The sequence below is a fragment of the Neopsephotus bourkii genome, unplaced genomic scaffold (genome assembly GCF_033783945.1).
Source record: "Neopsephotus bourkii isolate Nb327-2 ecotype Australia unplaced genomic scaffold, CSIRO-AGI_Nbou_v1 NB_53, whole genome shotgun sequence".
Lineage (NCBI taxonomy): Eukaryota > Metazoa > Chordata > Aves > Psittaciformes > Psittacidae > Neopsephotus > Neopsephotus bourkii.
The window spans coordinates 5,897,451-5,915,108 of NW_026900570.1; the positions used below are offsets into that span (position 1 = coordinate 5,897,451).

The 17,658-nt window shown below is 42.9% G+C and overlaps 1 protein-coding gene across 2 annotated transcripts in view; it reads left to right on the forward strand.

Moving 5' to 3' along the window:
• The window catches only part of GTPBP4 (GTP binding protein 4), a 60,585-nt gene that overhangs the window by 36,773 nt on the left and 6,154 nt on the right, over window positions 1–17,658 (forward strand). The window contains exons 1-8 of one of the 2 annotated variants that reach the window (XM_061349669.1): window positions 12,731–12,870; window positions 13,640–13,810; window positions 14,802–14,905; window positions 14,991–15,127; window positions 15,719–15,819; window positions 16,187–16,279; window positions 16,772–16,963; window positions 17,049–17,114. In XM_061349669.1, the coding sequence (XP_061205653.1) occupies window positions 12,823–12,870; window positions 13,640–13,810; window positions 14,802–14,905; window positions 14,991–15,127; window positions 15,719–15,819; window positions 16,187–16,279; window positions 16,772–16,963; window positions 17,049–17,114 (912 nt within the window). In that variant the 5' untranslated portion in view covers window positions 12,731–12,822. Of the gene's footprint in view, window positions 1–12,730; window positions 12,871–13,639; window positions 13,811–14,801; window positions 14,906–14,990; window positions 15,128–15,718; window positions 15,820–16,186; window positions 16,280–16,771; window positions 16,964–17,048; window positions 17,115–17,658 lie in introns of those variants that run through there. The other variant, XM_061349659.1, reaches the window with a different exon arrangement.

Genomic DNA, 17,658 nt, shown 5'->3' on the forward strand with positions numbered 1-17,658 from the left:
GGACAGCAATATGATATTTCTGAATATTCATCTGGTTATCAGCATAGGTTGTTTTGTCACTATTTTGTCTGTGTTGAAGGTAATCTTCTGGCACAGGCTGTATGTGCCTTCACTGAGAATTCCACTCAAGCTGTCATGGTCCACACATCTGATCTCATTCCACCAGCACACACCTACAACTCAGAAACTTGTTTTTCAGTAGAGACAGTCAGTCTCTACCTTTCCCCTGTTGCAACACGTCAAAAGACACTGAGCACCTCTGATCTTAATCACTCAAACTGGATTTTACATAGAAACAAACAGCTGAAAAATATTATTTTCCAATTTAGAAATTACAGATATACCACTGTCATCTCATGCATGGTTAAGCCAGTCTTTTGCTGTGTGGAGCAAGGCACTGGTTGTAGACGTTGGGGGACTGTGCCTTGCTCTAGGCAGTTACACCACCTCCCCTGTTCCGTGGGGCAGGCTGCCAGCAAAGGTGGTGAAGGTCTTCTCTGTGCTGCAGGAGGTCCTTGGAGCACAGCAACCTGACAGCATCATTTCCATTCACTCCCAGACTGATTCCTTCAGACTAATCAAGTGTCATAAAAAAGCACCTCAGCTTAACTGATAGTCGTACCCATCCGACGTCCATTTCACTTAGAGGTAATTGAGTGGGGGATGCATTCAACCTGTGCAGAATTCAAAATGAAAAGCCACTAGACTCCGGTGTTGTTGACAGGAAAATATTGTACTCGTCACTCCAGCTGTTTCTGATTGCTAGTTACAAATACGTGTTATGAAATTCCCATTTATTTAGGCATTGCAGGTCACTGGACAGGGAAGATGGAAGATGTCATCAGCTTCCATTTTTTCTGGATGATCGATGTGGTGTTGCTGACATTAATATGCAAGCCTTAGGCAAGATCCCTTTCCATGGATCTGTTGATCCGCAGTTGAAAACGAAGAGCATCAGCACTGCCACAATTGTTCCTGAAGGAATTCCTTGTAATCGCACTTTTGTCAAGCAGATAGTGAAAGGTGAGGCTGAAATTTGAGACTTTGCTTTAATTTGCAACCATATCCAGAATTTCAGTTTAGATCTCGCATACAGAAAAAAAAACCCAGGCTCCAGTATATTGTATTGCTTACTCCATTATGTGGTAGTTAATAATTAAAAACATACTGCAATTGCTTCTATGAATTCATAATGGGGAGATGAAGGATTACTGCAAGTTGTAATTTGACATCTAATAATCTTTGCTGTATTTCAGTTATTTGCTAGTGAAGCTTAATTTCTTTCTTCAATTTTGGTGATACAAAGAAAGAATTAACATGAAATGTTTCCTCTGCACTTGTGCAATTCTAAAGTGCCTTTATTTAAAAGAAAAGAAAAATTCATGCAGTTTGCTAGAGCACCTCTTCAAAGCCCCCTTACATGGTATTTTTCTATGACATCCATCATCCCTATAGACAGGACTGTAAAATTGGCTGCCACTGATGTGACCTACCGGATCCCTTCAGCCCCTGGGAACACAGTCTGGTCCATCATGAAGTCGAGGGGGTTTTATGCCATGCAGTTTTATCCTTAGGTTAATTTATGTATCTATGTCTCCAGACATACAAAGACCACAGTAGGCATCTAACACTAGACACAGCCACCAGCACCAGGTATTTCATTTCTAAGCTATGACTGCTTGAACCGTGTAGCACCTGAAGGCCCAACCAAGCAGAACTTGATAGTAGCAGACATGGAAACGCCTCTTGGCCAGCAGCTTTACTGCAGAGCAGGGAAGAGTGCAGACACATGGATGAACTGCTCTGGGATTAATGAGATAGCAAAGCAGTCCTCTCCCAAACGATTCCTAGGTGTAATTCAGAAGCAGGTAAGGCACAAGACACTTCCAAAGAGATCACCTGCATGTGACTGCCTGTGTTCTGGCGGTTAAGGAGCTTTTAACCCCAAGGAGACGAGCCATTTCATGCCTGAGAAGAGTGCTGGGAATGATCAGTTTAATAGTGCAGCTATGGTCTCTGTGGCAGTACTCTGTAGTGAAAAAGCTGTGCATTTTGCACATTGAAAACACAAGGATGTTTGCTCTGTGCCCTTGGCATCCACCTTGTCATGATCATGATCACAGCCAACATGATCAACAAAAACCCCAAGGCTTGAAGGAGCTCCTCAGCCTCTCCTCTGCACCTGCTGCATGTCATACCAGCTCTTACTGCTACTGATCACTGCAGTGAAGTTTGGCTTAGTTAGTGTGATCCCTACCATGCAGGATGGCACGCAACAATGCATGGTGGGTGAGGAGGTGCTTTGGGTAACAGACCTCTCCCACATCCCAAACATTACGGAAAGTAAGCTGCAAGCATCTGGGGAAGAGGGAGATAGGGCCTGCCTAGTCCTTTCTCTTCCTGTCCCTCTGTCTCTCTGTCTTTTTCTCTTCAGCTGCTATACTGAGTGAAGAGCCTAAAATGGAAGCAGTCTGTTATTTTTCAAGCTCAGGCATGCAGCCCTAATGGCAAAAGGCTGCTGACCACGTGAGGTACCAACACGGTCTCCTGAGTAACACATGCATTTTGGCACAAAAGCTGGCCATTCCTGGTTGCAGCCAAGGATTGGTTTCTGACCTTTCCATGTCTGTATGCAGCTTCCAACATCTTTAATGCGAACCAGCACTGCTCAGTTGTAAAAAGTTCTCTGTACTTTGTATGTCTGGTATTTCTTCATATTGCTGCTGGCAAATCTTGCCAAAGAAGCTGTGGGCGCAAGTGTGGTCCTTGCAGATGTTGGCCACAGGCAGGGCTGCTCCCCAACCAGACAGATGTGGCTTTTTGCAGTGTAACTCTGAATGTGAAGCATGTAGATAACGACATAATGTATATAAGATTAGGAAGAGGCATGGGACACTGTAAGGCTTGCTTTAGGTGGTATATAGTAGATAGGAAAGGTCAATGGGAGCTATTTTGAGCTGGACATGCACTCCAAGAATGGGATTTTTGTGCTCTCTGGCCTATGTTTGAGTTTTCCTGGCCAGGAGACAGCTTTTATTTCTCTTCAGAGTAAGACTGGATGTGAACTAGTATGCATGCAGCTTACACAGTCTGGCAAACTGACACTGCATGAGATGAAAATGGCCCAGCAAGACATTGCAGTGTTCTGCCCTAATGTCCTGCATGGCACAGACCATGCAGTTTCTTCAAGTATATACTTCCTCACACTTGCAGATACATACACAGATAAACTGTATCTCATGAAAAGTTACTCATTACTCGTTACATTGGGAAAGAATTCCCAACTAGAAATCTCTAATTACACATCCTCAGGGAGCTCTCCTTTTATTCTGAATTTGAGACTTTCCACTTCCAGCCTTTTACCTATTAAGTTAGTTTTCTACTGCCAGGTGTCTCTTTGTACAGGTATTTATAGGATCTTCTCTTTGTTGAGATTAGTTTCCTTTGATTTCTCATTGGAAGAAATTATCCAGATCTCAAGTAATTACTACAGACTTTTTCTGAACCCTTTTACAGTTGACAACATTCTTTTAAGAAATGGAAAGGGGAAGTGAGGAGCCAGTACTCCAATCAGTACTGTTGCTTTCAGTGGAAATGACATTGTTTATACCTCACATTTGCTTTTTGGCTGCTGTAACACACTGGGAGCTCATGTGCTCGTAGTGACTCATCATGCTTTTGCAATTAGTTTTTAAGTCATTCTTTTTCAAGTACCAATCTATGACCTACATTTTTGTTTCATATGTATATGACCTTGCCTTTAACTTGCTTACAGCGCCTGCTGTTCAGGTGAGCCTTAGTTTCCGTGATCACCACATCACTCATGGAAGCCGACCTTATTAATTATGATCCTGCTAGCTTTTGGGTCGCCTGCAAACTGTGATGGTTAATGGAGATGTCAACTGTCCAGTTGGCTGACAGATCTTGTTGCTCACACTAGGGGTTAACTTACATCATTACAGCTGGCTTTCTGGGGAGGAAGACGCTGCACCCTGCTCCTTGGGCTCCCCTTTGGGGTTATGGTTTTCTGTTTGTGGTACCAGAAGCTATGTCTTTGAGGTAACAGAGCTCACCCTGTCATTGTCAGAAAAGACTCAGAGGCAGCACGAATCACCAGTCATCACTGGGCTGTGCTTCCAGGTGCTGCTGGAGCCCTTCTGGAAACAACTGCAAGCCTTTCTGGACACTAAGGCAGAGGCAGGCAGTGAAGCTGAATTACTAAAATACACTTTTTTGGCCTAGTTTCATAATCATAGCAGATCTTTACAACCATACTGCTGCCTGTCTGTCTCTTCCAGGTCCTCCAATGAATGAGGACTGTTTGAGAGCTTAAAGTGAATTTGCCAGAGGGCTCTGCTCCCACAGAAGCTAATTTCCTACAAGCAACAAAAAAACAGTGGGTTGGGTGAAAGGAGGAGAGAGACTCTGCTAATGCAGCATGAGCTCAATGCCTACCTGTTGAGCTTGGGCTGCCAGCTGGCTGTACAGCACCAGCATGCCGTGGAGCTCAGAAGGAGACACAGCACCTCCTGCCTCTGGGGCAAGAAGGAAAGAAGGACCCTGTGCCTGGAACGTGGAGGACAAGCCACACGGAAATACACTGGAAATGGTGTGGGGAGCAAGAGCTTGCAGGAAATTGAGTGGGAGCAGTTGGCAACCCAGGCTTTGTAACCTTACTGGTAGAGCTGCAGGTCTGGGGTCAGTGGTATGGCACTTACCTACAGGTCTAAGTGGAATAGTTCCTCTGTATCAGTAATCGCACATCAGTTGACTCATTTCCAACAAAATGCCAGTGACTGAATGTTTCAAGACCATTTCTCTGTGTCACATGCACAGGATCCTTCCCCATTACTGCTAATACATTGAAATTAGGAGTGATTGAACACTAATTACCCTTCTGTTTGCACTTTGTAGTCTAGGGGAGCACATGCTCTGGGTCAGATGCAAACAGCAACACTGCTGTGCAACCATTAAAGCTCCATCTGAAATGACTTTGTCTCTGGAGCCCTTTATTGTACCTCCTTTGGGACTGTTTGGATATGTGCTATTATTTGATAATAGCATTTACTCTACAGGAATGTTGAAAGATTAATTAATTAATTAGGGGATTTTTGAAGTTGGGAAAACTAAAAGTGCTATACAGAATCACAGAATAAATGTTCCCAGGTATTTTCAGGTACTATAGAGCAATGTTTCAAAACCTCATCTTTTTTTTTTCTTGTATATTTTTGCAGCTTTAACTTCATATCTCGTGCCACACAACTTTCAATTACCAGTAATAGTCCAGTATGCTATGTGCCAAATGATAGTTCCCCAAAAATGTGGGAAGCCAATTCTAAAGACAAGGACTTTTTTGTCATTATATGAGTATATTAATATTTTATATGCCATGTAAAATATATTTATGAGTGAGTATACTTGTATATATATACCCACAGATATATGTGTTACAAACAAGTATGCATGCATGTATGTATGTATATATATGTATGGCAACAATATGATAAAGGGAAGTTTTCCTAATTCTTCACAGATGACACTGTGGTAATACATTCTCCCAGGAATAATATGTAGGTCCCTTTAGGTCCACAACTCCTCTGTTTCTGACACTACCTTAGTAGCAATGATTCATAGCAAATAAATGATTATATAGTAAATTATACATATGAAATCCCTCACCATCATAGTTTGCTACCAAAAGCCCTTCTGGATTTAGCCCACTATTATTTAATGGGGACATTCAGGTACTTCTGATAGGCTCTCTAACAGCACAGTGACAAGGTGACCTTATAAAAACCCAGAGAGGAACTGGTGAGGAAGGGTTTTTTCTTTCCTCCACCCCACTGTGATACAAATGCCACCTTTTCATAGTACAGTGTGTTTGTGTGCCATATGTGAATACAGGAAGAGAGACAGCAAAGGAAAGCCTGAAATGCTCAGTACCCAATCACATTAATTTCTCAGGGAGTTTTGTTGATTTAATGGCTAAGGCAAAATACTGCAAGGACATTCTCATTGAGAAATAATCAATGAAAGTTTTTTTTTTTTTTTAAAAAAAGAAAAATAAATTAATTCATACAACCAGGAGTGATTCTACACTCACATAATTAGCAGATATTTATAGCTTTTCTTCAGAAAGAATGCCAATCAGCAATCATGTGATTTACAAGGACAACGCTGATGTGAATGATACATGGATCTGTAAAGCCAGGAATGAAATACGTGGAAAGAAAGGGTTTGTGATGGGTGAAGAGACTGGCAGCTGGAGGCTCACAGGGAGGTCAGTGAGCAGAAAGTAAATACATAATTGAAGTTGTGGAAAGTAGACTCCTTTGGTGTTCTTGTGTTCAGAGAAGGGGAGTATCCCATCACTGGACAAAGTATCTGTTTTGTCTCAGGAGGAATGTTCTGGCTTTTCTCTCCCCCCTGGGGCTGCAACAATAGGGAACTGCAGAAATATCGCTGGCTAGCAAAAAAAAAAACAGGCTGCAACAAACCTTTTATGTTCTTGAATAGAGCAGCTAAGCTGGTCTTTAGCCCAGTGATGACCCGACATGGTACAGTGACTAGAAGGACCAAAACCCAGTCGGGCTGGCAGATGCTCTGCCGATCCTTTGGTGGGATGTGCATCAGAGAACACACTGGCTGTTCCAGTACTTGGTTAACCAGCAATTGCTACCCAGGATGCACAGAGGTTATAAGCACATGAGATCCTTGGGCCACCTACAGAGGTTAGGTCCATGCACGGAGAGTGGTTAGGGCAAACTGTAAGAATATCAATAGCTGAAATACAGTACTTGGCAAATACATTACTACTGTGCTTTATGCTACAATCCCGCAGAATGCCATAGATCTTCGAAATTAGCTGGGTAATTCCGCGGTGTAGCCTTCGGCAGAGGGGCCACGCTGTGACTCAAAAGCACCACCTGCTGACTCCCCAGAGTAGCAGAGCCTCCCCGACTGCCATCTTCATCAAATCCTGTTTTATCTATTTGCAGCTGCTTGACTATTTCAATGGGTTTAGCAGCAGCAGGGTGATAGTTTAAAAATGTCATTGCTAATAACTTTTAACTATATTCTGACAAAGATTTTTTTTTTATTATAAAACCTGAAACCTACTATCTTCAGTCTAGCAATGTGAGGATGGAGGCATTTCTTTCAGAAAGGATTTCAACTTGATTTCCAATTTTATGTAAAAAATACAGCTGTAGATAGAGTTTATGTCACAGCTGACTGCAGGGCATTTAGATGTCAAACTGCTCACTTTCCAGAGAAAACAAAATAGCTATCTAAGTACAATAAAATGTGCCTGCAATTATATGTGCCAGCAAAAAAGTACACCTGCAGATGTCGTCAAGTGCAAAATTCTAACACTTGAAACCATTTCCAAACATGTGGAGTTTCTAAAAAGCAGATCATATAATCATAGAATCAGAGCAGTCTGTGTTGGAAGGGACCTTAAAGATCATCTGGTTTCAACCCCTCTGCCATGGGCAGGGACACCTTCCACTAGACAAGGTTGCTCAAAGCCCCATCCAACCTGGCCTTGAACACTGCCAGGGATGGGGCAGCCACAGCTTCTCTGAGCAACCTGTGCCAGTGCCTCACCACCCTCCTAGTGAAGGATTTCTTCCTAATACATGAATATCTATTGTGAGTACAAAGCACATCTTGCTTTTGCATTTGAAGGGATATCCACTCAGTAATCTTGAATCCTGATATTTACACTTCTGGATCATAAAGGATTTTAATTCTTAAATAAGAACAAATAAAATCATAATTAAATAAAATAGTAATATGCCCATCCTCTGTGTTGTTTCCCAACCCTGCTGACACTGTTTTTTTTTATTACCTTCCTTTTCTCTCCTTGTCCTCTCTCTCTCTCACACATGGAAAATTTTCCTAGGATCATTCCTCCCATCACTATTCAGGGAAGGCTTACAGAAGTGATTTGCCTTTTGGGAGTGCGGATTAACCATTAGTGCCAATGAATTCCACACCTTGGGCTTCTCTGTCAAGATCCCTTGATCAGAAGCAGTCTCAGTGATCTCAGTCTCTGCCAACACTTCATTTTCCATGGAGCTACAGTGACTCACGGATGGGTCAGCAACCTAGGATGTACAGTAATTTAAAATTAGGGTGATAGTTCAATGTTGGAAAGTAGCTAGTGGGGCATAAAAACAACTCCTTTGCACCCAAGAGACAGGCAATAGCCTGCCGTGCCTTTCAGGTGTCTCAGAGAGCTGCCCTTGGCACCTTGCATTGCACTGCATATGGTAAGCACCATCTTCCAGTAAAGGAGGGCTGGATGGAGCTCCTTTTGAAAATGTAACCCACCAGTGCCACTCTGTCGGAGCCAGAGCGCTGACAGGGCTGACATCAGGCACTATTTTTGCAGAGGAATTTCCTATTCCTTAAAGCATGACAAACTCTGCCAGCCCTAAGGCTGAGCATCCATATTCAGAAAGATCAGCAAAACAACTCTTTCCTGACCAGAATAATTTCCTGACCAGACTTCAGATAGTTCCCTAGGATTAGTTTTTTTCTGTATCAGGAATTTACAATTACAATAAATGTCAGTAAGTGACCGGCTGAGGCTCTCTGCTCTTTCAGTTTGGCTTTTGACTCCTTGGAGAAGATGGGTGAGATGAGATGCTTCAGAAGCTCCATGCGGGGCTCTTTAAGGCATTTAGAGGACTCTCTCAGGCTGCATTCTTGGTTGAATGCCCACAAAGGATGGAACATAGGAGAAGGCAGCTCTTCATGAGCCTTCCCCTGCCCATGTGACTCTGACCCAAGCAGCACAGATGTGCTCCTGCTTATCCTGATGCTGATGGTGAGGGCTCCTTCCATAAGGCCACCCCCCTAGACTCTAGCAGGGGCTGCTGCCAGACACCCAACAAATCCTCCACTTGCCATCGCTGCGCTCTGTAATGCCACAATGGCAAATCATGTATCAAAAGGACATACTTCCCACCTCCATTCTGGGAAAGCTCTCTCCTTCCTCAAACCACCATAAAGAGGAGCAGCTGGGAGAGACAATACAGTATGTCTTTATTGTACTTCCTCTAACAACTCGAAAGTTTTCTCAGGATTACACGGTAACTACAACTATTAACATGCATATGGTGCCTTCCTGAGAGTGTTCCTAAGCATGTCTCAGCTATTTTAACAAGACAGATTAGAAGACATTACTCATCTGTAGCAGTATTGTTGCTTGCCAAAGCCTTTTGATCCATCACTGTGCATGTCCTTTGTAATGATAATTTAGTAAGAGAGACTGATACTTAATAATTCAATTTTGGAACTTCCCCTTATCTGCCTTTTGTGTGCTGATATGAAATGGCACCGTTTCAAAATACAATCATGCTCTTGATATTTCAGATACTGCAGATATGTGTAAACACTCTTGCCTGATTATAGCTTTGTTTTCTGTATTTAATTAATGTGATACTACTGGGTTGGCACTTCAGAGACTGATATTCTCTGATGAAGTCGGAGGAGTTGCTAGAGAAGATGCACTAGTTTTCATAACTGCTACCTACTAGTGTCTCTTGCGCTTTGACCTTTTGCATCCAACCTGGAGAGCAAGAGGTTAGGGAAGCTGCCAAGTCTGTTCAGGCCTGTCTCTTCACTGTGATGACCAGAACAGCACTATTTTCCTGCAACTTGGCTACTGATATGGGGCAGCTTTCAAACCCAAGAAACCAAACTGAAGCGAAATGCTCTTCAGAAATAATATTGTCTGACAAGCCTGTTAGTTGGATGTAAGCTACTTAAATCAAAAGGTGAGAGGGACTGTATACTGCTGCTAGACCAACAGGTTATCAGATAACCCCCCCTCAAAAGCATTTTCTGTTAAGGAAACAGGAGGCTGTGCTTTTCACTTTTCATTCATTGCGTGCAGTGTTAGCTTGACAAATCAGCTTTAAAACTCTAGCATATATACACATAAAGACTGATAGTGAAAACAGCTTTACAACAGCAGATTGTTGAAAAGGCAGACTTTAACTGAATTTGGATGAGATTCTACAGAATGAATGTACTTACAGATGGAAGAACCCTACATGAAGAGGCCTTTTCATTTTGTGGGACTAAGCTACAATGATTTTGTGTGCCTCAATTTGCCAAGTATGTCCAACTTCATCTACCCTTGCACAAATCACATTCAGATTTATCACCCTGGGTGATGTCCATTTTTGTGCCCATTTTTCCAGATACCTTTGTGGATGATCAGCACAGACATGGCCTGAGTCTTGCTGGATGACATCCGTTTCTCTTGTATAAGGCACATCAATATTTTTGTGTAGTTTTTGATTTCAAAGTGATATGAGTTATAGTCTACTGGAGTGGTGTTTTTAAAATATGAAATAGAGAATAAGTGTTACATGCCTGGAGTTTGTCATAGATATGAATGAGGATGTCTTGAGTGCAGCAAGCCAGCTGGGATAAGGAATTGCGTGGACCAAAAGAAACATAACTTGACATGGTCTGACCTCTTCTGGCACCTGGAATAAGTTTCCAGGGGACACAATACCCAGAACACTGTACAAATTTGGTCCTGGAAGGAACCAGCTCTCTTGAAAACTGCCCAAGAAAGTGGTAATGTACATGCAGTGTGAGACCAGGGGCCCTGGGGCCCAGCTCCTGGATAATCAGAATGTCGAGGGTCAGTTACATGGAGGGGTGCACAGGGCATGCCTGCATGTAGAGAGTTGTGAGTACCTGCAAGAGGCATGGGGCTGTGGGCCTCAGAGGCTCACATCAGAAGTGCCAGAGCCTGGGGGGGCTTGGGATGTACTCTTAGCTGCTGGGGAGTCTGGGTGTCTCAGGCCAGCTATTGGAGGGATCTTTCCAGAAACTGGGAGGTGGGGAGGAGGGTGTTTGCAGGCAAAACATAATATAAATAAAGTGTGAAGTCAAATCTTGCTGCACAAGAACACTTCAAGAAAGCAGACTGAAGCGGTCATCATAGAATCATAGAGCGGTTTGGGTTGGAAGGGACTTCAAAGCTCATCTAGTTCCATACCCTGCCACAGGCAGGGATACTTTCCACTACACCATGTTGCTCCAAGCCCCATCCAACCTGGCCTTGAGCACTGCCAGGCTGGTTGCATCAAAATGTTTATGAAGCAGCACACCGCTACATAATAGGGTAGCTGCAGCACCATCAAGATGCTAGAGAAACCGGGATGGCTCCAACAGCATGTTTATGATTGAATAGTGCTCATACAGCCATTACTGAAATTAATTTCTGGGAAAGACTAATTACTGGCTTGCTGATGAGATGAATTCTTCGTTTTCCAATACCTTATAAACTTCCAGTGTATCAGACAGATGTTTGGAGCATTTCATCAAAATTGGGAGCACAATAAAATAAAGAAAATGTAGAAGGAGTTGTGCATTTAAATTCCTAGCACTGTAGGAAAATGTATAGTGACAGAGTAATACATGGCTAAGTTCTCTCAAGTGGAAAATGTCATGCTTTGTGTGGAGAGAGAAAAGTGTGGAAGCCAAGGGAATTCTTAATTTTCAATTTAACTCACCTTTCAAAGTGTATCAAGTAATTTGTAATTTATTTAAAATTGATGCATTTAAGTGCATGCCCACCTCCTTTTAGTGTCAAGTAGAAAACAGGGACAGACACACACACACTGCATTCAGGTATCCTTCAAGTTCATGTATTAGGTCTCTGGATGGAGATACGCAAAAGAATAAAGCACAGGGTATAGCCAATATCATGAACTGCTCTAGAATTCACTCAGGCTTCGCCTTTATCTGTAAGGATTTATAATTTAGTATGACACAGGTCACTGAAAATTACTATGAAGAAAAGAAGGAGGGGACGGGGAGTGAAGGGAAAAGGGAAGTAAGAGTGTGTGTGTGTCTCCTGGTTTCAGCTGGGATAGAATTAGTCTTCGTCCTATTTTGGGGTTATGAACCCAGTAGCCTGACAGAGGTGAGGCTGCTGCAGCCCAGGCCCCAGACCCAGCTGGGAGGAAGGCTGTGAGCTCCAGTGGGAACACACGCACAGTAGAGGTATTTGTGTGTGCCTGGCCAGCCACAAAGACCCTCGCACTCAGATCACCCAGCAACTGATCTGGAGACCCCCCCCCAGCTGCATACACACACGTATGTATGCAGATATACAACCACTGATGTACAGCATGCATTCACTGCAGTCCCTCCAGTTCCTGGCAACCCAGGCATATGGCTACTGGGAATCCCTGGCCCTTTCCCTGTGGCAGCACTCAGCTCCATATGCAGGTGCAGAAGACAGCCCCTGAACTAGGAAAATGGTTAGAAATTGAGTTTAATATGGTTAATCCCGGCATCCCTGCAGTTACACCTTCACCTAGCAGGGTGATCCAGGGAGCTGCTCCTGTTGACTCATCGGGTGGGTGGCACCCCTGGGCGACAGAGCTGACTGCTCACTGCGATGGGCTGGGGAGCAGAAGGGTCAGAGACCCTCAGCACTGACAAGGTTATCAGGGTCCCTTCCACCATCCTTATTCTATGTTCCCTTGTGATAATGGAGATTAGCCTTTAATCATGCAAGCGAACAAGGTGAAAATGCATTCTGCCTTCACGGTCCTACAGGGCACAAAATACAAACTGATGTAAACCACACCGACAGGCCATTGGGGCAGCCCACCCCTGCAGCCCGCACTGTAGCTACAGACTACCACACAGCGGCACTACCCCGCCCGTGCCCTGCCTCTCACCCACCTCCGCTGCACGGAAACGCGGAGCTCTCGCGAGAGGGACGTTCCCACTGTCTCTTCCGGCGGCGTGCGGCTCGGTTGAGCTGGGGCGGCCGCCATGGCTCTGTACAACTTCAAGAAGATCATGGTGGTGCCGACCGCCAAGGTTCGAGTCTCGCTCCCCCCGCGTCCCCTCGCGCCCCGCAGCACGGGATCACCCTTCTGGTCCGGCGGCGGCTCCTGCCGAGCCTCAGGACAGCGCTACTTCCCTCTCCCCCCCCGCTCCCATCGGGCTGCCGGCGTGGCTTCGGCCTTTGCTTCCTCCCGCGGGGCTCGCGGGCTCGCCCTGGGCTGGTGCTCCTGGGCCTGGCGGCGTGTACCCTGAGAAGACGTGGAAAGGGTGTGTGAAGGAAGCGCGGGGTCCTGTCAGAGAGCGGCCCTGCCGCCTGAGGAGGGGTCCTGGCGCTGCCGCTCTCCTCAGCCTGGCGGAGGTGTCGGCGTGGCCTCCACCAAAGTCCCTCCTGGTTTGCAAACTCGTGGCCTTGGGCTCATGGCTGCGCTCTCGCTCGAAACCAAGTTCTCTCCTGACGAGGGAGCTTCAGTCGAAGGGGCGGTGGCGCTCGGAGTTGCGCGGGGTCTGGGCTCGCAGTGCTTCACCGCACAGGGGTGACAGATCTGCTAGTCCTCCCCGAGCCGCTTCCTGCGCCTCCGGTGTGGCCGATGGCCCGCCCTGATGGGTTGAAATGGCAACCGGACAGGGGGGATGCAGACTTATTACTGACGGGAGGTTAGTGCCTATGCTAACGCATACGTGTCACACCATGTGCAGCACAGGTGCACCTGCCTGGTCCGTATGCACCTCCACCACAATAAAGTGTATGGCTTTAAAAGAACTTGACAATTTCATGTAATTGTTCATGTTTTCTTAACTGCAGGACTTCATAGATCTGACATTGTCAAAGACTCAGCGGAAGACCCCAACTGTCATTCATAAACATTATCAAATCCATCGGATTCGACATTTTTATATGCGAAAAATCAAATATACTCAACAGAATTACCATGATAGACTCACTCAGATCTTAACGGATTTTCCCAAATTAGATGTAAGTATTTTGGCGTCTGATCATAAAGGAGCTTTGCTTTCATGACATCAGGAACATTTCTTCAGCAGCCTGTTGGTTTAATTCGAGTCTGTTTTGGCCTGAGCAACATCTTGCTGCTTCACTGTGTACACAGTTCTGACTCATTCCTGGTAGATTTTACTGAGAGTAATGTTAGGCAAACATGTTCTGTAAAAATAGTATGTTCCTGCTAAGAAAGGAACTCTAAATGGTGCCTGTTGATGGTCACAGAAGGGTGGGGTTTACAAGGTTTTTGCTGATCAGATATGTTTGCCAGAAGTTGAATTAAGAGAAATAAGGTATTTTATTTTTTCAAGTGTGTCATGTCTGTTTATTTCTGCTTTGTGTATGTGTGTGTAAATTGTGCTTGTGGTTAGTCTTCCCTAGAACGTACTTGCAGGAAGTAAGAAATGTCATTTTGATTCCCACTCTTCAGTTCCTCAGAAGTTACTTTGACAACATAAACATTGTTCTCTGTCTCTTAAAGAACAGTGTTGGAAACACACAGACAAGATGTGCATAGTGTTAGCTTCCCTATAACTGCAACTGGATCCACATGTCCAGCAGGCCTCTTTTATAGTTGTCTGCTCACACTGAAATTGTTGACCTGTAATCATATTTTTCCCTGATGTTTTCATATCCATTGAATATTACAGCAGAATTCCCTCAAATATCTTCTGTGTTTTGTTTAACATCACATGATGAAATTTCTGCAGATAAATACATGTGTGGGTGAAATATTTTGTTTAAAAGATTTGAACCAAAGATGTTGCTTCCTTGGGAAGCTGAAGGATTTATATTTTAATGGCCAAGCAGATTATTTTCCTTACATAAGACAGTAATGAAAACTGTTTGGCTTAATTGTCATTCATGTTGCTTACTGGAGGAGAACAATTTTACACAGTTGCCAAGTTACAGTCGTCTTAAAGAAGGAAAGTACTAGGCTTAATTTTCTTTTGTGCTTTTGTTTTAGGATATTCATCCTTTTTATGCAGATCTGATGAATGTTCTGTATGACAAAGATCACTACAAGCTGGCTTTGGGACAGATTAATATTGCCAAGAATCTGATTGACAAGTAAGGGACATCACCTTCTTTGATTTTGTACCTGCCTGGCTGATTGTAGCAGAAATGGCTAAATTGTTCTTTCTTGTCCTCACAGTGTTGCTAAAGACTATGTGCGGCTGATGAAATATGGTGATTCTCTCTACCGCTGCAAACAGCTGAAACGCGCTGCTCTGGGACGAATGTGCACCATTATCAAAAGACAGAAACAAAGCCTGGAATATTTGGAGCAAGGTTTGTGCTATGAATAGGCTAAAAAAAAAGGCATGTGAATTGGATGAAAAATTTACTCCTAAATTTAATAACAGTTTGAAGAGTGTGTGTAGTACAGAGTATAGGCAGAGGAAACGTAAATAGTTTCAAGATCTTCAAATACTTAGAATTTGTTTTTTAAGTAAATAGTTCTTTTTCTTTGAGTATTCTTTAACTTCTGTAGTATTAATAACATTTCTAAAGTGTTTTTCTTTGCTTAAAAGTCACAGCCCTGCTTTTATTTGTTGTTATTTTCGCTAACGTGTTTGAGAAATAGTGTTAAATATTTTCCAAACATTGCTTCTTATTTCAGGCTTATTATTTCTTCAGGTTGTATGCCTGATTTCATGGGGTCATTCTAGCTAAAAGACAGGGATCTTCAGTTTTCAAATATTTAGTAACTTCCTTTTCCTTTTGTGTGTAGATACTTGTGGAATTTACAAACACCCACCTTTTCATAAATGAGCAATCAAATTATGTCAGAAAAGCTGTTAATTTGTAGAGAAACAATTCAGCGTATAACTTTTTATTCCATATCAGTAAAAATGAAATTAAATCTTTTTAACATTTCAGTGCGACAACACCTGTCTCGTTTGCCAACCATTGATCCCAATACACGAACTCTTCTGTTGTGTGGCTACCCAAATGTTGGAAAGTCAAGCTTTATAAATAAGGTATGGGAGTGGTTTTTTTGGTTTCTTGATCAAAAACAATACTGGGATACCATTTAACTAAAATAAGGTAACAATTTGATGTCTGATGGGAGTGGTATTAAAGTCAATGTGTGAGTATAGGTTGAATGAAGTTCCTGGAGGGATAAGTGGGAAATTACAGTAGATTTCAGTCTTAAAAATCATTGTATTTTCCAAAATAACGTGTATCCCATTACCATATTTTCTCATGGAGAAATGCTTGCAGGCAAGACAGAATAACCATTTTTTTTTGGCATTTTTAGTAGCAAAGAAAGTGTATTGTAATTATGACAGTCTGCTTTCAACTTGAGATTTTCAGTAAATGTGTGTGAATAAATCTTGTTTTAAGGTTACAAGAGCAGATGTAGAAGTGCAGCCCTATGCCTTTACCACAAAATCTCTCTTTGTGGGCCATATGGATTATAAGTATCTTCGTTGGCAGGTAAGAACTGTTACTGTTTTGCGTTTTCCTTAAAGAAAAACTGGTTATAGTGGAGTTTCTGTTTTGCAAAGTCAGTTGCATTTCTGTGTCTTGAGAGCTTCTGTGCAAGGGGCAGTGTGCCAAATGAGGATAGTAGTCAAAATCTGTTAAAAAAATGTACATGTATGGGTGTTCTTTCAATTTGAGGGAAGAGTGACAATGGAATTGCTGATAAAGCCAGCTTACATTTTATCAATGTCAAATTCTAAGCCAGACTGGGGCAGGGTTTTCCCTGCCTTTCCAATACCAAGAGTCTTAGTTATTCTGAAACCTCGTTCTTCTCCCATTACTCTATTTTCACATTCTCAGTTTGGCCAAGTTTACAGTCTGACTTATGAATAATGGGAAAACACGTTGTCTTAGAAAAGACACAATTGGTGAGAAATCAAGTACGTGTTTTAAAATAGTGTATCAGTTGTCCTGTGATAACCCTGACAATGATGTTAATTTTAGGTAGTGGATACCCCTGGTATTTTGGACCATCCTTTGGAGGACAGGAACACCATTGAGATGCAGGCTATAACTGCACTTGCACATCTTCGTGCTGCTGTGCTTTACATGATGGATGTGTCTGAGCAGTGTGGGCATAGCCTGGAGGAGCAAGTAGAGCTCTTCAGAAATATTAAGCCATTGTTTGCTAACAAGGTAGGTTTGGTTTCCATTATTAATAAACCCCAGGGGTTTATAACATGATAACTTGAATTATTTTTCTTTTATTTCTTTTTATTAGCCACTTATAATTGTTGCAAACAAATGTGATGTGAAGAGGATTTCAGAACTTCCTCAAGAGAGTCAGGTTAGACAACTACTCCCACCTTTCTCTCTTTACAAAAATATGGTGTACAACTGTCATGCACAACTATCATTTGTGTTGGGCAAAACCTTTTATATGACCATTTCTTTATCTAACTGCTTGTAGTGCAATGGAAAGTAGCTTTCCAGGTCTTGACCTATATCTTTTTAAGACCTGTTTAATGTATATCATTGCCTTAATATTGTAAATGCCAAACAAGAAACAAGTCCTTAATAGTTTCAGAAATCTCTGATGCTGTGAGAACTTAAGAGTTGCTACTGTAGTTGGAAGTGAAAAAAACCAAACCAAACTCAACAGACTTGTTCAGTAATAACTTCAGTAAGAGTTCAGAGGCAGTGAGCATTGGATTCGAGAGGTGTTGCTCAGCAGTTGCAGTAGAAGCTCCCACTGAGCAACACTCTTTGTACAGGCAGAGTTAGTTCATTTGTATGTACAGGTTCGGGGACACGCAGAATTTGTGTTTCTTTTGTTTTGTTTTGTTTTGTTTTTTTTTTCCCTGTGAGTAATTTATAGGTGCTTTTAGATA